General features: G+C 45.6%; 1 protein-coding gene across 1 annotated transcript in view; it reads left to right on the top strand.

Moving 5' to 3' along the window:
• Positions 1–5,976: 5,976 nt before the first annotated feature.
• Positions 5,977–27,011, top strand: part of SIAH3 (siah E3 ubiquitin protein ligase family member 3) — a 68,717-nt gene continuing 47,682 nt past the window's right edge. The window contains exon 1 of the mRNA XM_046663937.1: positions 5,977–6,182. Coding sequence (XP_046519893.1) covers positions 6,048–6,182 — 135 coding nt within the window. The 5' untranslated portion in view covers positions 5,977–6,047. The remainder of the gene's footprint in view (positions 6,183–27,011) is intronic.

Raw genomic sequence — 27,011 nt, 5'->3', positions numbered from 1 at the left:
CCACACTACAAACACTACCACCAAAAATAGAATTAGTAAAAGTAGGTAAATTTTTTGAACTTCTTTTCGTCCTTGGAATACATCTTACTAAAGATTTATAGTCAAATTATTATGTTCCAAAAGTCACTTAAAATTGTCCTTTCTGTGTAACTATGCCACCAATTTGAAAAACAGTTGATTTGTTTTTATGCTTTTGACTTTTGGGGATTTCTTGTTTGTTTATTTTATAATTTTTAAAATAATTTCAAGTTTCAAAGTCAAACCATAGAACAAAGTGTATTCAGAGAAGTCTAGCTTCATATCTGTCCTTCCATCTTCTTCCTGATAAGTAACTTTGTTTTTTATTTATTTTTCTATTTTAAAAATATAAATAACAAATGAATACATATCCCTCATTCTAAGATAAATATTTGCGTGTTATGCACGCTGTTCCTCACATTTCTTTATCTACCAATATACCCTGAATTCATCTTATAGCAGTATTTGGAGATAATTGTCATTTCCTTTTATGGCTAATTATGTGACGTATATATACATATATAGTTTATTCAACCAGTCCCCTACAGAGGGATAATGTGGAGGTCTCTAGTGTTTGACTATTGCAAATAGTGCTTCAATGAATAGCTTTACACATGTATCTAAGTTTTTTCCAGAAACATATTTTTATAGCTATAATTTATTCCGTATTGTGGATAGATGTACCTTAAATTATTTAAGCCTACTTCTATTGTGGACCCATAAATTCTATTTTTTCTAATAGTACAAATGATACAAGAATGAACATCCTGGTACTTAAATATCTGATGACATTTCTGGTTACATCAAAAGAACAGATTCCTAGAAATTTAGTTAGTAGGTCAAAATTTATGAACATTTTTAGGCAGTTCATGCATATTGTCAAATTGTTTTCAAGGAAAGAATACAACAAGTTTACACTCAGAGGTAGTAAATCTTAGTATCTGGCACTGGAAAGATCTGAGTTCAAACTCTACCATTTACTAGTTGACCCTGGACAAGTTAACTTTCCTGAGTCACAGCTTCCTCGTCGGGAAATGAACAAAATCATACCTATCTCATGGGGTCATAGTTGAAGAGGAAAATAAAATATTTGACTACCTATCTGCTTGAGCACATAGGCCAAGTATTTCACACAGAGCTAAATGCTTACTACTGCTATCTTAAACATTTAAACATTTGTTATTATTATTCATATCAGCAGTAGATAAGAATGTCAGTTTCATAGCAGATTCAGCAGCACTGAATATTATTGTTGAAAAATACAAAGTGCCAATTTGACAAGTAAAAGATGCTATTTTGTTTTAATTTGTATTCTTTGATTTCTAGTTCTGTTGAACATTTTTCATTTATTTATTAATCTTTTTATTTCTCCTTCTGTGTACTCTGTTTATATCTTTGGTCTATTTTTCTATATAATTTTACTTCTTTAAAATGCATATCCAAGAGTTCTTTATTAGGAATACAAATCTTTTGTTGTCATAATTGCTGCAAATATATCCTTCAATATTTGGGGTTTTTTTCAATTTCAGTCGTTAGACATTATTTTGACATACAGAGTTTAACATTTTATGTAAGCAAGTATTTCTCTTTGTTATTACTTCAATAGACTTTTTAAATCTTTATGAAGAGCTTCACTATTTCCAAATTCAATTATGTGCTCATCCACATGTTATTTTAGTATTATTTGAGGCATATATCTTACACACAGAAAAACGCACTGATCACAAGTTCACAGCCTGATAGATTTCCACAAAATGGATATAGTCATTGTATTAGTTTGCTAGGCCTGCCATAAAAAAGTACCACAAACTGGGTGGTTTAAACAACAGAAATCTATTTTCTTATAGTTCTGGCGGCTAGAGGTCTGAGATCAAGGTGTCAGCAGCCTTGGCCCTTCTGAAGGCTGTGAAGGAGAATCTGCTCCACGCCTTCTCCTGGTTTTCCTTCTTCTGCTGGTTTGCTGGTCATCTTTAGTGTCCTTGACTTGCAGATGTATTGCCCCCATCTCTGCCTTCGTGTTCACATGGCATTCTCCCTGTGTGCATGTCTCTGTGCCAAAATTCCCCCTTTTTTATAAAGACATCAGTCGTATTGGATTAGAGCTCACACTAATGACCTCATTTTCATTTGATTACCCCTGTAATGACCCTATTTCCAAATAAGGTCACATTCTGAGGTACTGGGGGTTAAGGCTTCAGCATATCTTTTTTGAGGAAAACAATTCAACCCATAACATCCATGAAACTAGAACACAGATCAAGAAACAGACTACATCTAGCTTTCTGAAACCTACCTCATGTCCCCTTCAGTCATAATCCCTTGTCAAGGTTACTAGTCTCCAGATTTCCCAGACTACAGACGACTTTTTCTGTGTTCTTGAACTTCACATACATGGAATCACACAACATGTTTTCTTTTGTGTCTGGCTTCTCTACTTTAGAATTATATCTGTGAGATACATCCCCATTATTGCACTGTTGCATGTAGCAATAGTTCATTCTTTTTCATTTTTATGTAGTATTTAACAAAAGGAGGAAAAATAATATGATTTATACTTTATCATTGATAGATAGTTAGAATGTTTCCAGTTTTTAACCATTATGAACATGTTGCTATGAAAATCCTAGCACCAGTCTTTGATGAGCCCATGCTCACATCCTTGTTGGGTGTATGGAGTGGGCTTTCTGGGGATTGGAACGTGCATATGTTTAGTTTTAGCAAATGCTCCCAAACATTTTTGCAAAGTGGTTTCCAGCAGCGCATGAGAGTTTTGCTTGCTCCACACAGTCATCAGCACTTCATGTCAACTTGGACAAAAATATTTTTGATGAGAAGATGATAATGATAATGATGATAATAACTTCTCATTAAAGTTATTGTGAAAACCAGACATTGGGCTGGCAGTTTTACCTATATTATCTCATTTAATCTTTAAACTACTTTTCAAGGGAGTTATTCTTAGCTTCATTTTATAGACAACAAAACTAAGTGTCAGTGAGGTTAAGTAATTTGCCCAAAGTAACAGTGAGTAGCAGTGTAGGGTTTGAATCCAAATTTATCTGATTACCAATCTCAGAGACTTTCTAGCCCAGATAAAATGTAAATCTGGTTGCTCCCGAGGTGAAAGGGGAGCCCTAGGCATCACGGTGTGGCATGAGGGGATTGGTATGGCTTTTGCAGAGGGGCCAACTTAGTGGTAAGAGGTGACACAGCCGTAAATCTCTACCTGAAGGCTAGTTTGTGCCACTCTATTTTGGGGACATTAAATATGAGCATCTATTATTAGGGTTAGCTCCAGACACTTCCCAATGGATGATTATTTTGAGGACTGTTTCTGACAACAGATGGGTGTGCCTAACATCCTGAAATAGAGTAATGTAAACCAGTTTTGGGGTAGAGAGTTAGAGCAAGGGGTCAAGTCTGGGACCAAGGAAAAGCACCCTAATAGCAGGTCTGTGGTGCTGTTCTCACTGCTGATGTCGAGCACCCCCTAACCCGTCAGCCCTCACTCCCAGGCCTGGTCTCTAGGTAGGACCAGGACAGCTACCTTAAGGACATGGCAGGAGCCATGTCATCTCTTACCATGCCCTCTGCTTGAGTGGCCCTTGATGGTAGGGCGCAAATCCGTGGGGAAAAATATTTCATGGAACAGGAAAAAAAAACATGCTGCCAAATACTCATTGTTCTGCCAAAGCTACTCAGCGGCCTCAAGTACTGAGAAGCTGCTTTGAACCAGGCACTGTGCTGAGTACTTCAGATACATCATCTTCATCTTCACAGTGAGCTAGAGAGAAATAAATTTCTATTATCCCCATGTCACAGGTGAGGGACAGTTACACAAAGGGAGAAAGAACACAACAGTTCTATTCTAACAAAAGATGTAGAAAGGGGAAGTTTAGACCTTTCTGAAGTATGAATTTGTGTCTTTAAGGAATATATGGGAGTATATGCTCACTTTTATTTAAAAAAAAAAAGAAAAGCAATAAAACAATACTGAATGTTTTCCTGCTGAACAGCCGAAAGCCTGTTCTGGAAAATGAAAACTTTAGAAAGTGAGTTCTAGTATTGCCGGCCAGTAACCCTTATTTACGAACCATATACAGTCATGCACTGCGTGATGACATTTCGGTCACCAACAGACCACAGATACGATGGTGGTCCCATAAGATTAGTATCGTATAGCCCAGGAGTGTAGCAGGCTGTACCGTCTAGATTTGTGTAAGTACACGCTATGATGTTTACACAACAACAAAATCGCCTAACAATGCATTTCTCAGAATATATCCTGTCATTAAGTGACACATGACTGTAACAAATGGGTCCAGGGATTCATATTCTACAAAAGTATCACACTGATAAAGTTCTAACTGGTTCAAATGTTGTCATCTTCTAGTTTTGTACCAGTGCAATTATTTTAGAAAGTACAAAGTTTCCATTTTAATTGATGCTTGGCTTATTTGTTTCTTAAAACATAGGTTTGGTTTTAAATTCAAGTTAAATCTTAACACCTAGGCTTTGTCCGGGTTTCAGTAAACCTGTGTATTTTTTCCCCTATATTTTTATCTGTTGTTAGTTCACCTGCCTGACCAGGTCACAGACGTAGGTGTGTATGCTTTGCATACATTACAACCCAAGCCCTGTAGCCAGAACAGAGACAGAGGAAGGAAGGAGCAATGGGCTCACACACTGGATACCATTTACACACAAGGCTGATCCTCCCCCGAGCACACTGGGTCTGGGCTGACTCCTAAACAGAGAAACAACCAAAGAAGAGAGGAGACACAACACACTCAACTCTCCTGCTTTAGTTGCAAAAACTGGCTAAGCCACCAGATCTTGTCCCCAGAAACCCTAAGTCTCTTCTTGTGTGCTCAGGAGCCTTTCTTCCAGTGGGGGGGTGTAGCGCCCCCACCAGCCCCATTCTGGAGAGAGAAGAAGTGCAGTCTGAGGACTAGAATGCCCTCTGCCTGCTCCAGCACAGACATGTGCCGCTGGCGCTCACAGAGACAAGCAAATGATGCGGTATGTGAGCTCTCAACCTCTATTTTAATGTCTCCAACAATCTAGTGGTTAATTAGCAATTTGCTGCCCACCAATATGCAAATGAATGACAAGCAAAGGCCCTCAGCATCTGTAATTATTTTGCTGATTTACAAGCCACTTTCCTCTCTGTGTAGGTTTTTCTGTGTGTGCATTCATGCATCAGGGATTTCATTATTTTTAGAAGCACTCTCTGTGCAATTTTTATGCTTTAATATTTTCAGGCTTCAGTAATTACAGTATTATGGATATATATATATATATTTCCCCCCCAACTCCAACTGCATTTATTTTTTAGGGATTCTTTTCTTTGATAAAGAGTTGAGAGTAAGATTTATCAAGAGGCTGAAATCCAAATGGCAGAGAGAGTCAGAGCGCAAGATTGAAAGATGCATGTTTCTGCTGCTGCCAAATCCTTATCTGGAATCGGAGGAGTCTTGTAATATTTGATTTTCTCCCAAGCAGCTCTGGCGAGTCGAGCCCCGATCTGCGTTATCCATCTGCCTGCTTTGGAGCAGGGTGTTTTACTATTTGGCCGTTCAAATGCTTTACGTTTTTGCCAGCGCATTAAGAAAGGCTCTCATGTTAAATTAAGTCAATTAATAAATGGAGACACATTAAGCAATCAATTTTGTCAGCCTATCTCCCCAGCATTATGTATGGTTGGCTGTAATCACAAGATAAATGCAATGTGCTGATCTATGGTAATGTTCAATAATACATTCTCCGCCAGGCTCAATTCATCAGGGAGTTTCGGTAGGGGAGGCATTTGTTATTGGCTGTCTCTGCACCTCAAGGATAACATTTCTGTCCTTTTGATTGGCCGCCTCACTGCTGCAAGATTCTAACCGTCTTATTTTGATGATGAATATGAAGGCATGCTAAGCCAGGCTGGAGCGGAGTGTTTCAGAGGCTGCGCTCCTTCCAGAGCCCAAGGACTCACAGCTTCCTCCGCTGCTTCCTGTGCCAACAACCCCCCAAAAGTTGTGATGCTTTTCTTCACCCAGTGCTTTGGGGCTGTGTTAGATCTCATTCACCTCCGCTTTCAGCACTACAAAGCTAAACGGGTTTTCTCTGCTGCTGGGCAACTTGTCTGCGTCGTAAACCCCACGCACAACCTAAAGGTGAGTCGCTCTCTGTCGTTTTATATTCATGATGCTCGGGTTCAAGTCCTCTCTCCGGGGGGCCTCAGGGACCCTGTCGTGAACACTTGGAGCTCCTGGCAAAGGCTCGCTCGCTGATGCTAGGACGGTGTTTGGTACCCGGAGAGGTTGCCTCGCTCCTTCTCGCTCTCTAGGTAGCTTGGCTCTCAGTGACAGCGTGTTGTTTCCTGACTGGCAAGAACAGCTGGAGTGATAGGCTAGCTTCTTTCCCTCAAGCTGTCAGCCTAAGAGTGGGGTGGGGGTCAGAAGTGAGGGGGTGGGGATTAAGGGGCGTCCCTCTCTCTTTCCCGAGTATTTGTGGGCAAGTGTTCAGGAGACAGGATTTGAAAAGTTACCGAAATTGCAGTCTGTCCCATGTGCTTGGAAAGGCAGGCAAGCACATGGATTTTGGAAGCCCCTTTTGGCTAACGCTGAAGTAGCTACGCGGGGCAGGACCCCCAGATGGGACCTGGGACTTGGTGAAGGGGCTCTTTCTGCAAAGTGTTTTCCCTTATTCCCAGGCTCGGGGGTGTGTGTGTGTGTGTGTGTGTGAGAGAGAGAGAGAGAGAGAGAGAGAGATACGTCGGTAGAGTTTGTCTTCTTTCTTTCCTGCGCGCTCGAGGCGCCCCCATGCACTGAGGACAGGAGGAGGCAGATTTGCTTCAATTGTGTGATAATGAAACCGGTTCGGAGCTGCTGCTGCCTGAGTCACCGCAGGCGGCTGCGCCGCTGTGTTGCCTGTGGCCGCCGCCGACTGCGAGTCTGGCGCCGCTGCCTCTGCGTTTGTGCGTTCAGGTCAATGCCCTTTAAGAGAACAGCCAAAAGATGGGATCCGGGAGGACGGGTACACATCACAGCCAAGACTGATGGGGAAATGAATGAAGAGCCACTGACTAGGGGTGGTGGGGAAGAGGGAAAGGCAGGGCGGGGGCGCTGAACTCCCCAAATGGGAAACTGAGCCACCTTGGCTCTGTCCTAAAATAGATGACAACTTCTTAGGAGTTGCTTTCCTGTCCTCCTCACTATACCCAGGGCTGAGTATGGGGGGAAGGGCATGTTCGCAGCATGAGTGCCAGAACAGTGTCCGTGAAGATGGATCTGTCATTCTGGCCACTGCTGCAGGGCAGGAAGAGTGTTGCTTGTTGCTCATCACTTTATAAACTGCTATAGTCAGCCTTTCCTCAGCCGGAGCCCTGCAGGTCGCCGCTGACAAGTGCTCCGTATCAATTCCTGCAAGTTCCTAGGAGGGACAGGTGCTTGGTGTCCCCAGGGCCACATGCCAAGGCCGGTCCTGGGTGGAGGGGTGATGGACTGCTCTGGGACCGCTGTGGTGCACTCTAACTAGGCGCTGGCTTTCTGCGGTCCCCTAGCTGTGACTACACCATCTCACTTCACCAGTCTCGCTCTCTCTGCATCCCCCTCTTCCCCCTCATTCCACTATTTCTTTTTGCTTTCAAGTCTTAGTTTTATAAATGAGAATTCACCACCAGTCGTCCTTGGCAAAGCAAGTGTATGGTGTACACATTAAAATATGATTCTGAATTCCATTTTATGGCCACTTTTGAGACCTCATCTGAGACTCCCATTATTTTGTCACTTTATATTAGTTAGTTCCCTGTGGCAAGAAATTTTGTTTACTCCTGTTTTGCATTTTGATACCTTTAAAATTGTTTATGAGACTTAGCATTTCCGAATTTGTATGGTTCACTGACTGCAGCTGACAATGAAGGAGGGGAGGGCTGCTCAGATCTTGGTGTCGGGTGGGGAGAAATGCATCTAGGTATATTTTTCAGTGATGTTGGCCTGGATATTGACAAGTGGTCCTGCTGCCCAGACCCACAAGTCTGGAGTCAGGGCTGGAGTCCCTGGGTCAGCTCTGACTGGCTGTGCGACATCGAATGACTCAACCTCTCCGAGCCTGGCCTTCCTCACCTCCCACGTGGACATACGAATGTTTATTCTGCCTCCTCCAAGGTTCTGTGAGGCTGAAAAGAGATACTAGAAGTGGATGTGCTTTATAACATTCTCCTACAAAAAAAATTATGTTATTGCTCATAATTTGTAGGGTTCCATTAGGAATTTCAAAAGTTGTCACTTTAAACCTTCAGCCAACTTAGAAACCATGTAAGCAGTAACATAGGCGGCATATGCTTTGAGAGGCTGATTTCTGTGGCTCACATTTTCACATACATTCTCATTTGGCTTTTCATTTCCCATTAAAAAAAAAAACTGTCTAGAGATTTTGCTCAGATGAGCGCCACCTCAGGCAAACACAGCAAGTTGAGTGCTGCAAATGCTGCCGGGGCTGCAGAAGGGCACACGGGATTCAGAGAGACCGTGCCAGGCCAAGAGACCTCTGCAGCCCAGCCGCCTCTGCGCAGCTCTCGACAAGCACTGCTTGCTCATCCAGGGTCCGGGGGCCCGTCGGGTAAGTTTTACCTGCTTCTCCAACCTGAGGACTAAGACCTTCTTGCAGAGCTTTTAAACGAACAATTCTCCAGGAGCACTCCTGCCCCCATCACTTATAGTCAAAAGTGCATGAAACCTCAAAAGAAAAGTGCTCCTTCTAAGCATTAATTTCCATAGACAGACCACAGAAATATCCCTTGGATGTGATCCACATAGGCGGAAAAATTCTTTTTTAGAAGAAAAGAAAAAAGCTGTGGCAATGTTAACCCAGAATAGCTATTGATCTGTGGTGCTTTCCCGCACTTTGTATGACAGGCTCGTATAGGCAATGGTGACCAAGGACAGAGAGACTGCCACCTTGCTTTCAATTTTCTAGGTTGCATGTAGCTACAAAGAGGGCTGGGAAGCCTGCATTTTTCTTTGTGGGAGCATTTCTGAACTTTGTCCCATCCCAGGCTTTCCTGAGGATGCTCACAGTATTTTAGGACCTGAGGCAAGTGCTGAGTTAAAATCAAATTCACTTACTGAGCAGAGAAAATCATGTATTTACTGTGCTTCTATGGGTCACCTTCATTCTCAATCTTATTGTGGCGATTACTCAGTAACCTGGGATTTCTTCAGACAAGCTGATGTCTTTCCTTCTAAATGGAAAGCAGAAGGCTTCCTGGGAATGCAAACACCCTGGTTAAAGCCTTAAGCCCACTCTAATTCAAAGGGGTATTTGGAGTAGCTGGCCTGGAACATGAGGAACCTCCACTTTAAGCACGTGTCAGGCATGGGATGATCCATAGCAGAGCCCTCTCCGTGGAGTACAAGTGACACTTCATGTTTCCCTGGGTCTGCCTCTGCCTGTCAGGTAGCTCCCTGCACAGATTAGGGCTCCAGACGATGCCCCCCACTTCTTCTTCCCACTCCGTGAAAAGTGGCCACCAAGGAGCCAGTGTCCTTGGCTGGCTGCCCTCTGCTTCTTCATTCACAGAGGCTGCTGCAGTGTGGCCAGCGGGCTTCAGGCTGGCCCTGGGGAGGGCTCCAGCTCCTGGTCCTGATTCAGCACTCCTTTCTCCCTCCTGTCCTTTGCTTGTTTCCAAACCAAGAAAGCCTTTCTCTCCTGGCTGCTCTCCCACCAGCACTAGCTGCTTCAATAATGCCCTGTCCCGGGCAGACCTCCCTTCTTCTGCCCTGTCTCCAGAGGTGCCCTTTGAGGGGTGGGCTGGCCAGTCCCTGCACCCAGGCCTCCCCAGGAAAGGGTTGGCAGTGGCAGCAGAACCCTCCTGGATCCATCCTCAGCGCTTCCCAACAGACGGTAGCTGACCTGACGCTGGCTGGGCGACTTCCTCCTCTTAACCACAGCCTTTGATAAACCAGTTTCTGAAAGAAGACTAGCAAAATGCTTTCTCACAAACTGCCAAAAGGCCCTTGCTCATGCCAACGTCATTGCTGAGACCCCCAGTGCCCTCCCCGGCATCGAGACCGGAGAGTGTAACCTCCCCAGCTCCCCTGGGGCTCTTCATGCCTCCATCCAGCCATCCCGGAGCTCTTCTCTATTGTACCCCGTTAACCTTGGGCTTACAGACAGAAACACACACAGACACACACACGGGGCGGGAGGGGCATATGAGATAACAATGGCTTAATTTACGTGCCTAACAGACTCTAAATCTAAAATTAAAGCATTTTAGTACCATTACTTGAGGCATCCACAAGCCTTCCATTCTAAGACCAACCTGTGTGGATGAATGTGTTGAGTGATGGTGGGGATGGGGTGGAGGGCTTGCATGGAGGAGGGGCGGCATCATCAAAGGAGGAACCGAGGAGAGAGGTGAGGCACAGCCAAACATCAATGATGGGAAGATCTTTGGAAATCCAGTGCCCGCCCTGGGGCTTTCGCTAACTCTGCCTGACACACACAGCAGGCAGCTGAGTGAGAGCTAAAGACCCAAACATTGTTTTTAGAGATTTAAAGGTGGCCTTTGGAGCGTTCAGCCTGAATACCTATTGTAAAGCAGTTAAAGGCTTCCGACAAGATTGTTTAATAGCTGGTATGTGGGTCCCTCAGTTCTTATTGACATAGCCGCCTCTGAGGTCCTGTTCCCAGTCCCCTGGAAATTTCACCATCTTTCTTCTGCTGCCCAGGCTTGGGCCGCTTCACAGCTCATTAACACCTTAGAGGGGCGGGGAAAGGATAAGGAGGGCCCGAAGCTGGTGGTGCGCACTCTGTGAGCTTTATTCTAAAGGCTTCCCTTGCAGCCTCTTCCAGCCCGTGGGTTTCTGTGAAAATTGCATGACACTCGACTCCGCAGGCACTGAGCAGTCATTCGGCTTTTCTGGTTAATGGTGATTGCAAATGAGGCTCCTGAGTCACATAAGCCGAGGCCCGGAGCCCCGAGCAGGCATTTGGTTAGCTGTGTGCTGGTGATGGAGTTGCAGAGGCCGAAGCCGGTGCTGAGATGAGGCCAGCCGATCACCTCTGCACTGCGTTTGTCCAGCAGCCCCAGAGCAAATTCTCTGGAACTCCCTAAACCATGACCCCTCAAGCTGCAGGGACTGTAGGGCAGAAATTAGAAAACAGGTACTAAAAGATTTCCTTGAAATCCCCAGAGAGGTCAGAGCTCTTTGGATGGCTTCCTTGGGGTAAGGCAGAATGTTTTTCTAGCAATTAATAATAAGAAAAAAAATTAACTGCCTGCGAAAGTATTTTATCCTTAGCAAAGTCATGGGACTCAATCAGCAGTGTTCCCCCAAGAGGAAAGTTGACCTGTTTGGACCCTAAATGTCACGTGGAAGGGGTCAACCTGGAGAATGGAGACCTGTCCACCTGTGGGGGGTCTATGGCTCAGGGAACGATGGGAGAATGTCCGAAGTGGGAGGTGGAACCTTCCTGTTTTACCGTGGCGGAAGCAGGCCAGAGAGAGGAAGCGACTTGTATTAGTTTCCCATGGCTGCTGCAACAAATTACCACAAAGCGGGGAGGCTTACAACCAGAGAAATGTGTTCTCTCACGGTTCAGGAGGCTGGAAGCCCGGAATCAAGGTGTCAACAGCACTCTGCTCCCTCCAGGTCTGCTGGGACACCTCTGTTCTCTGCCTCATCCAGCTTCTGAGGACTCCGTGTGTTCCTTGGCTTGTGGCCACATCCCCCTGATTTCTGCCTCTGTGGTCACACTGCCCCCTTCTCTTCTCTCTGTGTCTTCTCCTCTGTGTTGCTCTTAATAAGGACACATGTGATTGCATTTAGGGCCCACCTGGGAATCCAGGGTAAGCTTCTCTGGAGAGCCTTAAATTAATCACAACTTTGGTCCTATAATATTCACTCTTTTGCCATATAAGGTAATATTCACAGGTTCAGGCCTTAGGATGTGAACGTATCTTTTCAACCCACTACATGACTTTTGCAAAGTCGATCTATTTAGTGACAGAATAGGAACCAGAAGTAAGGTCTCCTAACGTCTGATCTACATCCCCTGTGCTGCCCTAGGCTGCCTTCAAATTAGCCCAAACTAAATATCCCTTGCTTGGGTTCATGCCTGGGAGCAGAAAACTGCGAGGACCCCCTTCCTGTACCCCATCAGCCTGTGCTGGGCCAGCATGACCCCAGGGCTGCACCACACCCCCTACCATCTCCCCTGCACCAGACCCACATTTCCTCAGCAAATCGGAGCCTCTACATCATCGTCCTCCCTCATCCCCCATCCCCTCCGTAAGTCTTTCCGTTTCTTTTTTGAATTCTTTTAAACATAATACAATTAACATGAATGCATACACATCCTATTTTAAAAAAATCAAATGATTAAGAGATACAAAGTCAGAAGCACAGAGCTTTACATCTTGCCCTTGGTGCATATTTTATAAACCCAGCAGATCAATATGGGGAGGAGCAGCGGGTATAGGGAAAAATCATGGGCTTTGGGGGAAACGGGCCTGAATTCAAATCCAGACTGTGCCACTTGCTGATGTGTGACCTTGAACAAATGACTTAGCCTCTCAGAGGTGCCATTTCCTCATCTACGAAAAAGAGGAAGTAATGCCCCCCTTCTCTGATGGCTGTGAGGATTCAATGAGCTCACCCAAATGGAGAGAGTCAGTAAATATCAGCAGTTATTGTCACCACGGTCATTATGATGAAAGCGGCTCCTGAGAAGCTGGCGTCAACTCCCCCGCAACCCCGCCTGGCTCTCTTTCTCCTCCTCCCCTCTCTCTCTGCAAGCCTCGGTGCTTGCTGTTTCTAGGTATTTGTGTATTACCCTTGGCCTCGAACAGAATTTTGAATAGAACAATTTCTTGCCATTGTAAAAGTCAGATTTGTCCTTAATGCTTAGCTTCAAAGCAAGCACTGAATCTGCTTGGCTTCTGAGCCCAGAAGTCCAGTGGGAGAGGGGCTGGGTCTTGGGAGGACACAGGTGCCCAGGGTGGGACAGGGGCGAAATGAGCTGGGTCCCCTGTCATTCACAAAGCCAGGAGCCGCACAGATAAGTCCCCTTTGCCACTCATCCTGAAGTTTACCCCTCATGACTTATGCACGACCTTTTTTTGTTAGCGGCAGCTGAGCTGAGTCAGCACGTGGGTAAGTGGCTCTGCGAGGGGCGTCTGATCCGCAGGGTGTGGACCCCAGGCTGAGTGACACCACTGAGGGATTCAGCAGGGTAGGCAGAGGTAGGTGGGAAAACCTGCACATTCCCTGGGAGCCTGGACGTTTCCTCTCTGTCCTTCAGTTCATTCGGCCTTGAGGAAGTAGCTTTCCTCTGAGTGGGGCAGGGATGGAGGGGGTCGATGCTGAATCTAGGCTGCAGCCCCTGGAATCGAGGGAGGGCAAGAGAGATGCTCTGACCTTTCTGAGCCGAGAAAGAATTCCTGGATCCCACTGTCATCAGAGAATTTTAAAAACACTGAGCTAGGCCATAAGCCTGAGTCCCCTGCATTCCAAGCTGAGTTTCTACACTCATACACACACCCAATTGATGGCAATTATGAGATGCCAACCTATTTGGACCCTGAGTGGTCTCTCTCTGAATAGCAGAGCAAGATCAGAGGATGCAAAGCCCAGTGGATGGGGGAACCTGGTCCCCAGCACTGTGGAGGAAGAATGGAGGTGAACAAGACCCTTCTCCCCAACCTAGTCTGTGCCTGACCACTCCAGTCTCAGGAAGGAGGTAAAGGGAGCAAGTAGTGTTGGGAAAGAAAAGGGTACCATTCTAGTTGAGGCCTTAGAGTATGGGCTTTGGAGTCAGATAGATCTGAGTTTGAATCCAATGCTGTTACTTTCCTTGCGTAAGCTCTTTGACCTCCCTGAGCCTACATTGCCTCACCTGCAAAGTGGTTTTTGTGCAGATGAACCACTACGAGGTACCTAAAGTGCTTAGTCCGGCGCCTAGCACATAATAAATACTCCATGAATGGTAGCTGTCATTACAATTAAGTTGAGTCCCTTAGAGATGTTACCTGATGCACAAGATGTAACCAAACTTCTCCAACTCCAACCAGGTGGAGGGGAGGGTCAGCAGTAAAAGAACCTGTCTGTTGAGTGACCAAGATTCTGAAAGTTCAAGTTAAGATAACCATAGCAATGCTTTAGTTCTGGTCCTGGTCTAACAGATGAGGTCCAAAGGGATGAAGTGACTTGCCCAAGGTCACAGTTGATGAGGGGCAGAGTCTACTGCTCGATCTGTGCCACCACAGTGCCTGGACCTTTGGTTAAGAACACTAACTCTCTAATGTGACCCATGGCATGCTGTACATCTTCCCGGGGGTCCTTGTCCTCAGGAACTTGCCAGGGTGTAAACCAGTCAGGCAACAGTCAGTGGGGTGTTAAAAAGGCAAATGTTCCTTGTGTCTTTAGCGCTGACACAAATGCATAGCGAGGGACCAGGATGAGGCTCCGAGTAAAGTCACGAAAGCCACAAAGCCATAACCCCAGACTTTCAAGTTAGCAGGATGGATCAAGTTCTGCTACAAAAGGCTACATTTTCATCTTGACCGTGGGTCTAGGATAAAAGCACCATCAGAAAACAGAACTGACATCGGCCTCATGTTTTTAGCCTAAGAACAGGGTCCTTGTGGATAATTTAGAATTATAGTCTAACTGGAAATGTCAGTTTTACTTCCAAGAGCCTATATCTCTTAATAATTCCTTGGTCCTTTAATGTATTTTTAATCACAAATCCATGATTAGGAGAGAGCTGCGTGCTGCAGGGCTGTTTCCAGCCGAGGCACCAGAAACTCCAGCCAGGAAAGAGTGGCCTGTGGAAGGGGCAGGACCGGGCCCCCCAGGACAAAAGCAGAGTGTCCTTTGTGGAAGAGAAAGGCCATTGCAGACTGCATTTGGAGAGAGAAGATGGGGTTAGCTTGGCATTAGGAAGGTCTCACAGAAATGGAACCAAGTCAGATCAATAACAGATTTTACAAAAGATTGGCCAGCGAGTCTAGCATCTGCTCAGCTTTGTAGCCAGACGCCATGGTCCCTCAGATCTAACTTCTCTGACCTCACCAAGGATGTGCTGGGAAGTCAGAAGAAAGTAGCTGCTTGGAACCTCAGGTTCCCTTTCTATAAATTAGAGGCATATTGTGGCTTATACTAGGCTAAGCTGGCTACATGTCCTGAAACCCTCAGATGACAGTTTTCTACAGTCTCAGTTATGCGCACTATAATAACAATAATGATAACAACCACAAAACGGCTACCATTTATTGAAGGCATGCTATGACCAGGAACTGAGTTAAATGCTATGCATTTAATTCTCATTAAGATGAGGTATATTATTATCATTCTGCATTATGCAGAATATCAAAGCAGAAAAAGGTGAAAGAGCTTACTCAATGTCACAGGGCTCTTTGTGGGAGAGCCGTTTAAAGTTAAAATCCTTAGCTTTTAAGCACTTCTTGATATGTCATCCCTTAGTGTTCTCTTTTTGCAACAAACAACTGAGCCGACTTGCGTGGCTGTAGGACTAACGTTCATTATATTGCATTTCATTTAAAAATACTGAGCTGGGATCCTATCTTATTCACCCTTGTGTGGACATGTGTCAAACACACACATAGATGCTCTGGCTCGTGGTGGACAGTCCTGGGAGGCATCCTCCAGGCTTCTCTATGCTGCCCGGTGGAATCAAGTCTCGTGACTTTGCTCCCTTCCTCCTGCTTCCTAGAATCACCTCCCAAATCAATGAAGGCATCCAAGCCCCCTTATCTCAGGCTCTCCTTTGGGGGAACCCAAATTAAGACTACATATGTGTACATGATTTTTTATTAGCTGATGTTCACTGAGCACTTACTAAGGGCCAAGTGCTGTGCTAAGTTGATTTACCTGAATTGCCTTTTTTAAATAGTTGGAACAATGCCATCAGTCTATCGCCAAATTGCACAGGAGGAAGCTGGGGCACAGAAAGATTAAGTAACTGAGCCAAGCACACATCCAGTGAATGGGAGAGTTTAGCTGGTTCTGTTAACCTCTCTGGTAAGCTGTCTCTCCCTCTTGATCACAGAATTGGTTGTCTGGAAGCTTCTACAAAGAATCCAACCCTCCAAATTCAGGCTCAATAAAAATTATGATTTGCATAAAACACCGGAGGGAAACCTCCAACAATTGTACCTAAATGCCCAACTCAAAGTTATCCTGCAGAGAAGGAAATGTGTGCTCCATGACCATTTTTTAGAAATGGGTTTCATGGTTTGACAGGTGGACCAAATGTCTGAAACTCGCGCTGCCCCCCAAACCTGGGACGTATGATTGTCTTGTCAATAGCTGACTCGTTTCTCAATGACAGTAGGAGCTAGTTGACCACATCAGAAATGCCAATGCTTTCCAAGCATAGAGATAGCATTAGACAGGCCGTTTTTTTCTCTGAGAAATTGAGAAAAGAGGGCATCTTTTTATACAAAAGCAAAAATGTCCTTTAAGAGAGCGTGGCTCTTCCCGTGTCACACCTGTCCTCTGAGAGAGCCACAGGTCTTTGAAATTTCCTTTCTCATTAGCAGCCCTATTTTATTACTAAATTTGTTTTTTTCTAAAATCAGAAAGATATGAAAATTTAATGACCATTTTCTATCTTATTTAACTCGGCCTCTACCTTGATTTCTGGTAAACCCTTCCCTAACACCCTCCACACACTTTCTCTTTCCAAAAGAGCTGTGGGAAGAACTGAGTGAGGGAGGCATCGAGGTGAGAGGTGAGCTTATTGCAGGACAGTGGCATGACGTCGGCGAGCTTTGTTTCCAGGGTGCAAGCTGCAGAACTGCGGGACAGGATTTACACTGCCTTAGAGAGAGTGAGGAAAACACTGAGCCAGGAGGCCTGGAGGGGACGTCACCAAAGTAAATCCCAGAGTCACCTCATTCAGCAGCCCTGACATCTGGGAAAAGTGACAGAGGGCTCACAGGGGATCCTGAAGTGGAAGGAATTAAAGGAATCTATGAGGACAGTGCCTCAGACATGAGCCATGTGGCCGTTGCCACCATTCCCAGTTCCCCATGACACCTGCTCGTCACAGAGCCCGTCACGCTGATGGCATGGAGGGCCCCTCCACAGCCCCCTGCCCTGCCTGGCTTCCCCAGAAACAGGAGGGCTGATGAACACATTAAGAAGATGCTTCACGGAAGCCAAAGTCGTACATCTGTTTATGGTAATTAAATAAATGCCAGTTGGACCCTTCTCAGCTGCATACTGAGCCAAGTGCCAGATACACAAGGCTCTCCAAGAATCCGGGAGAATTAGAGGTGGGGAGGCGAGCTCCCAGGCGCTCACCCCCACCTCCTTGAAAATACTTGAACCTCGAGATTTCCTCAGAGACAAGACGCTAAGCTTTTCTCTGCAGTCTGGCTCGGGTCCCTCTGGGTCTTGAGCAAGTCATTTAAACTTGGCTTCTCCATCTGTCAGTTGAGAAGGTGACACTTGCGCTGCGTCTCCTTCCAGGTGACCTTGATGTGCAGAGATGGGTTTGAGGCAGTTTACAACAAACAGTGGAGTGATGGGGTCAATAAAACGACAGCAAAATGGAGAATGCGAGTAGTTAATTGCATGAATTTAACCCATTTATTGTGGGTGACAGAAATTTAGTAGAAAGGTGAAATTTCACAAATGTATTTTAAACTGTCTCCACTATTTTCGTCATAAGCATCTTTGCTGAAAGCGTTTTCACCGGATAACTAATTGACCGTAAGGCACTTTTGCCGTCAAAGATAAAATAACTAGTTGACAGTTTGGTTTCGACTGGTTGACTATTTGGTTTCGTTTATCCATTGACACAGTAGTCCCTTTGCTGTATTATATAAATCCTGGGTCCACATTTCCCATAGAACTGTGGAACATCTATCAATGGACATGTGCCAATATGCCAAGAACAAGTGACAACAGTGTGGAAGGCTTTTCATGACTCAATACAAAGCTCAGTTACAAATATGCACCCCAGTATGCGGAAACTGATACCTCTCTTAACGAAAGAAGAAATGTTAGTGAAAAAGAAAAAATGCAATGCATGCTGAATGAAGAGATGAATCAACAGGCAAAAAAAGAAAAAGAAAATACGATGAACAGAAGACTTTGAAGACAAGTACTTAGGCGGAACCAACTCACAAAATAAAATCCTTTATTTGTGTAGTATCACCAAGAACCTACACTTTTTTAAAAAAGATTTTGTTTCCTTTTTCTCCCTAAGCCCCCCAGTACATGGTTGTGTATTTTTAGTCGTGGGTCCTTCTAGTTGTGGCATGTGGGATGCCACTTCAGTGTGGCCTGATGAGCAGTGCCACGTCCGTGCCCAGGATCCGAACCTACGAAACCCTGGGCTGCTGAAGTGGAGCACACGAACTTAACCACTCGGCCATGGGGCCAGCCCAGAATCTACACATATTTTAAATGTATTCAGATGTTCTGTATTTCGCAATAGTCTTTTTAATTTTGTTATTCATTTTTCATGTTTCACTATGTCCTTTCTAATGTCCCTCTTTTATTTTTTGTTATTTTATCTTTTATGGCAAAATTGGCTTATGGCCAATTAGTCAGGCAGTGAAAATGTTTGTGGGGGAAATTCTTGCAGCGAAGACGTCTATGGCAAAAATACGTAGAACCATTTCAGAAGCATCTCAATGTCCTGGAAAGATCATGGGCATTGGACTCAGACGTGGCTTCAAATTTAGTTCTGATATTCATAACTGTGTGACCCTCGGCAAGTTAGTTAACCACTCTGAGCTTCATTTTCCTTGTCTATAATAAGACATACAGTGTGAAGTTAATGGAGGATTAAATGTGATAAATACATGCAAAATCACCTAAACCAGTGCCAGGCACACAGTAGGGCCCTCATAAAGACTGATTCTTTTTTTCCTTCATTTCTTCTTTTTCTTTTTATTTGTTTTCCATGTTAAATAAGGAAGTTTCCAGGAAACACTTCTGACACAATCTGATTAGTGGGTTAGAGAGCAATCTCTGGGAATGAGAAAGTGTTTGAAATTATGAAAGGAAGAGAGGCTTGTCATAGGGAAGGGACAAATTTTCAAGGTGGGCAACAACTCAATTAACTTATCAAAAGTCACCAGATGAGTGTTTTAAATTCTCTGCATCTTATTTTCGTTATCTGGGTGTGGAATTAATAAGACGGATTCTCTCAGATCTCCCAAGGGGATCTGGGAGCAGAAGGGGGAACGATGGGAGGATGTTTTTTCCACATGAAGCTGGGAAGACCAGTGACGGGGCCACCGTTATGGGGGACCAGGGACACAACTGCAGACAGACATGAAGTTTCACAGCAGCAGGATGGCTGGCTGTCCAGCGGATGCCAGAACCTGCCGTTCTGGGACAGCAGATGTCCGCATAATTTCCGCTAACCGATTAGAAAACAAAGATGACAAATTCAATTCCCTCTTACACTCTGAGGTCACATGGTGTGTTCAGGCAGGCAGGATGTGATGTCTGCAAAGAGACAACCAGCAAACTTCCAGGCACTGGTTGGCATCAGGGACATGCAGCAGCAGAAAGCAGCCCCTGCCGCCTCCTCTGTGAAGCCTTTTCTGATAACCCGCATCCCCAGGGAGACTCAAACCCACCAGTCTGCCTCACTGATGATCCCCGTGTTGATTTGACTCATGGTCTTCAGACTCTCACTCTATGCAGTCCTTGGACTGCACAGTTCCCCAAGGGCTCTGTGTCCCCAGGCCTAGCAGAAATGACTGGCATATAGTGGATGCTCAGTAAATGTGGGTCTAATTAGTACTTGGAAGGCTCAGGACTGTAAGAACAATCAAGGAAGCAGGAGAACTGAGTGGGTTATCAAGAAAGAGGCTCAAAAACAGGGAGAGAGACGGGGCCTGTCTCCCGAAGCCTGCCCTAAGCTAGAAACAAGGCCAGAGCTGGACAAGCAGTGAGACTTGGTCCCAAGATCCTTCTGTCTGAAGACCGTGTTGGGTTTCTGAGCCCAGGCTGGGTCTGGGCCCACGGCTGGGGTCAATGATATAGGAAAATGTAGTGTGATGCTAAGTGTTGGACTCGGGAGCCACACAACCTGGATTCAGCTACTGCCTCCACAGCTCTCAGCCCTGTGGCTTTGGACTTACAGCTTAGCTTTTTTGTGCCTCAGTTTTCCAATCTGTAAAATGGGAATAATAATAGTACCTGCCTCCTACGGTTGTTGTTGAGGACCAAATGAGTTAATGCAGTAAAGAGCTTGGAACAGTGCTTGGCACAGAGTACATTCTACATGGGTGTTGGTTATTATTATTGCTGCTGTTGTTGTTGTTATCATCATTACCAGATGTGAGGAGGGCACACTTAGTCCATAGGTCCTGAGGGTGAGGTGGTGAAAAGAGAAAGAGGAATCTAGTGGGTTCTGGCTTCCATCTGCTGCATTAAAGCTGCTCTAATTTGAACTGGGTAGGAGTTGATCATCTGATGTTTAGTTCCCTACATGCTGTTGAGAAACGTTTTCAGTTCCACTTTTTGAGAGTCGCTACCTTGATGGTGCCAAAGGTTGACTTTTTTTTTTTTTTGAGGAAGATTAGCACTGAGCTAACATCTGCCGCCAATCCTCCTCTTTTTGCTGAGGAAGACTGGCCCTGAGCTAACATCAGTGCCCATCTTCCTCTGCTTTATGCGTGGGATGTCTACCACAGCATGGCTTGCCAAGCAGGGCCATGTCCACACCCAGGATCTGAACTGGCGAACCCCAGGCTGCTGAAGTGGAATGTGTGCACTTAACCTCTGTACCACTGGGCCGGCCCCCCAAAGGTTGACTTTTAAAAAACATGGGTTTGGAGGCCGGCCCCGTGGCTGAGAGGTTAAGTTTGTGCGCAGTGCTTTGGCAGGGTTTTGCTGGTTCAGATCCTGGGCGCGGACATGGTACCACTCATCAGGCCACGCTGAGGCGGCGTCCCACATGCCACAACTAGAAGGACCCACAGCTAAAATGTGCAACTATGTACTGGGGGGATTTGGGGAGAAAAAAATTCAAAAAATAAAAATAAAAAACATGGGTTTGGAATTGGTTTGCTGGCGCATTCAAATCAGGGGGTTTTGTGACTTAGGGGACGGGGCAGACCAGTGTTTCTCTTTCTGTCTTTGTAGTCTATCCTGGGGGCTCTCAGACCTTAAGGGGACAAAAGAGCATTAAAAGCCCCTTTAGTTGTTAAAGGAAATTTCCTGTTTGTTTTTAAGCACGCACCTCTAAAGCACTTACTATGTCAGATACACTCTTGATTACAAATATTAACTCACTTACTCCTCAAAATAACCCTGTGAAATAGAGCATTTACTATCACCATTTCACAGATGAGGAATGAGGCACAGAGAGGGTAAGCAATGTACTCATAGCCACACAGCAGTGAGCAGTAGAGCCAGGATCGTAAGTGAATTCAGGAGCCTGGCCCAGAGCTCCTCCTGTGTCTCCTGTCATGCCACCTGTCCAGAAGGCCTAAATTTGGGTAAATGCACGGTGGATGTCAGTACACAGGTCTGTGAGATTGCCGGGCCGCCACGATTGGACGGCCTTTTCTTTCCCCTGATAGAGATAAATGTTGATGGCTCAGTGATGATGAAAACATTGTAAAGCGCCGAGCACAGCATGTTTAGTTACAAAAACTAGGAATAATTGCTTCAGCCTTGCTGCTGAGAAAACCAGTTGTTGAGTCCAGGATAATTGTAGTAAGAAATTGGCATTTGGGGATTAATTGTTTAGAATGTAATGACTGCTACAACCCAAACTAATGAGCACAGAAGGCAGTTTCCAATTTGAATTTTGGGAATGAAATAGATTTTGCCAGGCTGGCTAGTTTACAAAAAAGAGAATGGAAGGGTCTTTTTTTTTTTTTTTTTTACCTCAGTACTGATTGGGTGAAAAATAAGAAAGCATTTTGCAAGGACAGCTTCTGAGAAGACTAGACAAAAGTTTGTGCAGACGCCTCAGGAGAACTCTTGATGGATTCTTAGAAGCCTGGCTGAGCTGGTCCCATGGCCCTGAGCAGGTTTGGGGACAGCAAGGCAGGGGTGAGTCATCCCCAAGCTGGGGGAGAGGGGACGTGTGCTGGGCATGGAGTCAAACCCGTCCCCGACGCTTCAGCTCTGACCTTCAGCAGGTCACCTCTCCTGTCTGGATCTGTGCCCTCCTGTAAAACCAAGATGGAGAGCAGCGCTTACCCTGCCGACCTGACGGCTTATTGTGAGGATCAAATTAGAAAGGATCTGGCAAAGTGCTCTGCGATCTGTAAATCACGATGTGGGTGGAGAGTGTTATTTGGATAAATTATACCCTTTCTCATCCTTTGGCTTCATCTTGCCTTGTTCTAAAAAGGACTCAAGGCTACCTGCCTATTTTTTTTCTCATTTCTTGCAGAGCTATGAGCACCACGTAGAATAAGCGTCATGGCGCAGTGGTTCAGTGCCAGGAAAGACCCAGGATGGTTTACTGGGTCCAATGGACAGGAGCCTGGGGGCCCTGAAGGGAGTAGACACTTTGCCAGGTCTTCAGAGCGCTGAACACTCTATGGATAAGGGATGAGGGGGAAAAGAAGATGGAATAGCCCATTCGTTCATATGTCTATATATTGCGTTTCTGCTGTGAGCATATATTTATTTATTGAGGGCCTGCTATGATGACTGGTGCTGTATTAGAGAGATTAAAAAGACCTTCACAAGACACCCACTTAAAGGGTAACTCGTGGGAGAGGGCCCAAATTCTTCACCAGTTTCCTCCCATCTCCATCCCTGCTTTCAAGCTGACCTTGGTCATAGGATGCTGAACAGGATTCCCCTGAATTATTTCAACTAACTGGAAGGCATACTCATCGAAGTCCCACCACAAATGAGGACTCCTCAGATTGCCTGCAAGACTTAAGTGGTCGGAGTAGCTTCCGAGAGAGGATTCAGATCTGATGCTCTTAAGATAAAGGCAAAGTCAACAGAAAACCACAGGGATGTGGAGTAATTGGAAACCTTGTGCACTATTGGTGAGAATATGAAATGGTGCAGTTGCTGGATAAAACAGTATGGATGTTCTTCAAAAAAATTTGACATAGATATACCATGTGACCCAGCAATTCCTCTTCTGAGTACATTCCGCAAAGAACTGGAGATGGGCTCAAACAGGTATTTGTACCAATGATCTTTGCAGCATTATTCACAATAGCCAAAATATGGAAACAACCCAAGTGTTCATCAACAGATAAATGGATAAGCAAATTGTGGAATATACCTACATTATTCACCCATAAAAAGGGACAAAATTCTGATACATGCTACAACATGGACGAACCTTAAAAGTGTGATGCTAAGTTAAATAAGCCAGACACCAAAGGACAAATATTGTATCATCCCACTTATATGAAATATCTCAAAAAGGCAAGTTCTTAAAGACAAAAAGTAGAATCAAGGTTACCAGGGGCTGAGGGGAAGGGTAAATAGGAAGTTATTGCTTAATGGTCACAGTTTCCGTTTGGGGTGATGAAAAGTTCTGGAAATAGATAGCGGTGGTGGTTGTACAACACTGTGAACGTAATTAATGCCACTGAATTGTACACTTAAAAATGCTAAAAATGGCAAATTTTGTGTTATAAATATTTTATCATATAAAAAAACATATACTTCGCTGAAAAAAGGCGAAGTCCCAGAACAAAGCTGGGCCTGGCAGGGCCCTTGCCACCTGGGTGGCCTCACTCCACACCTCTCTCCTCCTCACTCCCCAGCCACCTGGGGCTGGTTTGGCCCTCCTGTTCACCTTGCTCCTTCCCCCCAACTGGCCTTTGGAATGTTCCTCCATCCACCCAAAGCAAGCCTTCCCAGGACACCCAGTCTAGGTCAGGTTCCCTGGCTATATGCTCTCAAAGACCCATGCTCCTTCTCTTCAAAGTGCACGCCTCCAGTGGTGGTTTGTTTGACTGATGTCTGGCTCCCCCATGGTACATAAACGCTGTGACAACAGGGACAGTGTCTGTCTAATCTCTGCACTATAGCGTCACTGCTCACAGTAGCAGTAAATAAGCGTACGCAGGATGAAGAGACACGTGAACAAATGAGCTACTCCGTCGTCTTTTTTCCATCTCCCCTCTATCATCTCTATCCCATTATTCATTATCCATAGCACTTACATCTGTCTGAAATAATTTGATGCATTTATTTCTTTATGTATCTATGGTGTCCTTGCCTTCTCATTAGAATGTAAACCCTTGAGAACAGGAACTTTTTCTGCCTTGCCCCCTGCAGTATCCCCAGTATACCACAGTGCCTGGTGTATTGTGGGGCTCAGTAGATATCTACTGAATCAATGAATCAGCAGACCACTTTCATTAACTCCTGCCTCGATTACCTTCTACTCGATTTCGTTGTCTCCATATGAGTGCCAGAGTCATATGTCTGCAAATGTCTGTTTGCCCATGTCCCATTTCTGTGTTAAGCCTCCAATGCTCCCCCAAGGCCTGGAGGTAAGGTCTACGCTCCTGTTAGAGGACACACTGGCCTCTCCTGACACTGCCCACATCACCGCTCAAACCCTCCCACACTGGAGCTCACTCCTCAGCTCACTACATGGACCTCTCTTAACTCACGCTGTTCCCTCTCCCCCCAAATACCCTTCCCTGCTTCTTTGTCTGGTCTTTATTACCCTTCAAGACTGCTCAGATGTCATCTCCTTCCAGGAGCCCTTCCCTAAACCTCTTGTGTCTGTTTCTACCATGATACAAAACCATCAACTGCTGGGGTCTCCCACTAGACTTGAGGCCCTGGAGAGCTGGGAGCAATTTCCATTCATCCGGGCACATGGCTCATTGCCTGGCATATGACAAGCTCTCATTGAGGAGGGGTTTCACCAAACCGGACTCTTCAGAGTGAATTTGAGAACGAAGACAGTTGTCTCTTGATTGAGACAAATGATCTCAAGTCTGTGGAACCACCCTTAGACCAGGCAAGGGGGCATCCTTGCCCTGAGCTCTGCAGGTCCCACCTGGCCTTTCTCGGGCCATGTCTCACTCTTTGGGATGAGGAATCTGCAGCCCCACTTGAACGTTCCTACCTGGAGCTCACACCTTCTCTTCCTGGCCTCGCTCTGGGAATCCAAAGCTCGTCTTCTGCAGTTCTCTCCTCCCAAGAGGGCACCATGCCACTGGCATGCATGCCCCTAGACGTGTCAGGGAGTCAAGGCTTCCTCTTTGTGGAGACTGTGGACAGAACTTAGATGGACAGGCTGGGGTGACCACATACACACATCAGATATGGGATGGAGTCAGGGACGGGAAGGGAAAGGGGTGGGCTGCCCAGCCTGGAGCTGTAGCTGACTTTCCCTCTACCACCATGATCCAGAAGTCCGAGGAGTCTGAGTGCTCTAAATTCAAGACTGGCCTTCTAACATGTATGAAGGTGTTTCTTTATGAAGATAGGAAGAAATAATGTACTTTGTTTAACAGTCTTTTGGCTTAGTTGGTAACCCTGAAACATCTAGATGAATGGTCTGTGGGCCTCTATTTGACCCTTGCCCTGGGTCTTACTAATATTAGGGGTGAGCCTTCACCTCCACCAGACAGGAAGGAAGTCCTCACTGTCAGGAGAGGGGGATTGTGGGATATGGTTCTCATGTCCTGAATATAAAAGCCTCCACAAATACAAGGAAATCGCTACTCTACATCGGGATGTGTGTGTGTGTCTGTGTATGATTTATTAGCAGGCTTGAGAGAGAGAAGAACCTCTTGGTCTTCTCTGTGGAAAAAATGCAGGAAGGGAAACAAGCAAGATTGTTTTGCCTCAAACTAATTGATAGAGAGAGATGTCAGAAGAGGGGTTACCCAGAGAGAGGGAGCACGGGGGACTGGCTGGGAAATGGCATGAGAGAAGCTTCCAGGATGCTGGGAGTATGCTCTGTCTTCATCTGAGTGGTGGTTACTGGGTCGTGCACACGTTACAATTCACCAAGCTGCACACTTGAGGTTAATGCACTTTACACACAAGCAGTTTTTGGAGTCAGTCAGCTTGGGCTTGCCAGCTCTGTGCCCTTGAGCAAGTTACTTATCCACTTAAACCTCAATTTACTCAACGCACCGCGGGCGCTGCGGGAAAGGTGACCGGAGCCAGCGCTCCACCGGTGGTCCTTTATCACTTGAGCTGCATTAACTACTATTGAATTAGCTGCGGAGGGTGTTGCATATTAAAATGCTTAAAACTTTGAAATGTGTGGACTTTGTTTAAGGTACAGTTTTTCAAAATGCAACAAAAAGAGTCAGTTCTACCCAAAACTCTCCCCCCTTCTAACAGTTCTGTTAATACTACTTGTTTTCACTGACCAATTTCTTTTAAACGGTGCTTGGGTCTAGGCGTCGACTTTTCCGCGTGGTCAGCAGGTTTGCCCTTCACTGGCAGGCGTTGCCGTGCGACAGCAATTCAATCCTAAAGGGCACCAGAGCCCGCCGTTGACACTGGCTTATTGAAAAAGGCCTTTATTGCTCTCGTGGTGGACTTGACCTCAGGCCCCCGCAAGAGGCCTGGTCCTGGCTGCCTTTGATTCCTTATAGTCATGTCTCTGCTCTAATCCAGCTCCACTGGGAAGCTCAGCGGGGGTGGAGAGGAGATTTTGACTATTCTTGTGTTAGGTAAGCCAGGAGAGTGGTTTTTGAGTCTCACAAAATATTGAATATCCCTTCCCTATAATAGTGCTGTTAAACCATGCTGTTCTCTAAATTCAGCTTCAAAGGAGAAGTGGGCTTTGACCGAGTCCTAGAAGCTTCAACGAGAGCATTCGTACATTCGTTAAACCTTTACCTGGTGCTTGCCAAGGACAAGGGACCATCCCAGGCACCATGGGATGAAACAAAGAGGCTCTGGGCCCTCCAGGAGCTTAACTGATAATTCCCTAGATGAGGCATCCGGAACGTGAACTTCAGCCATGGAGACAGAGGTGTGCCTAAGCTCCCCGCAGTGTGAGTCAGGCAGGACAAAAACTCAAGA

The sequence above is a fragment of the Equus quagga genome, chromosome 6 (assembly GCF_021613505.1).
Source record: "Equus quagga isolate Etosha38 chromosome 6, UCLA_HA_Equagga_1.0, whole genome shotgun sequence".
Taxonomy (NCBI): Eukaryota; Metazoa; Chordata; class Mammalia; order Perissodactyla; family Equidae; genus Equus; species Equus quagga.
Note: the sequence above shows the minus strand (reverse complement) of the source record. Positions and strands in the feature narration are given on the sequence as shown.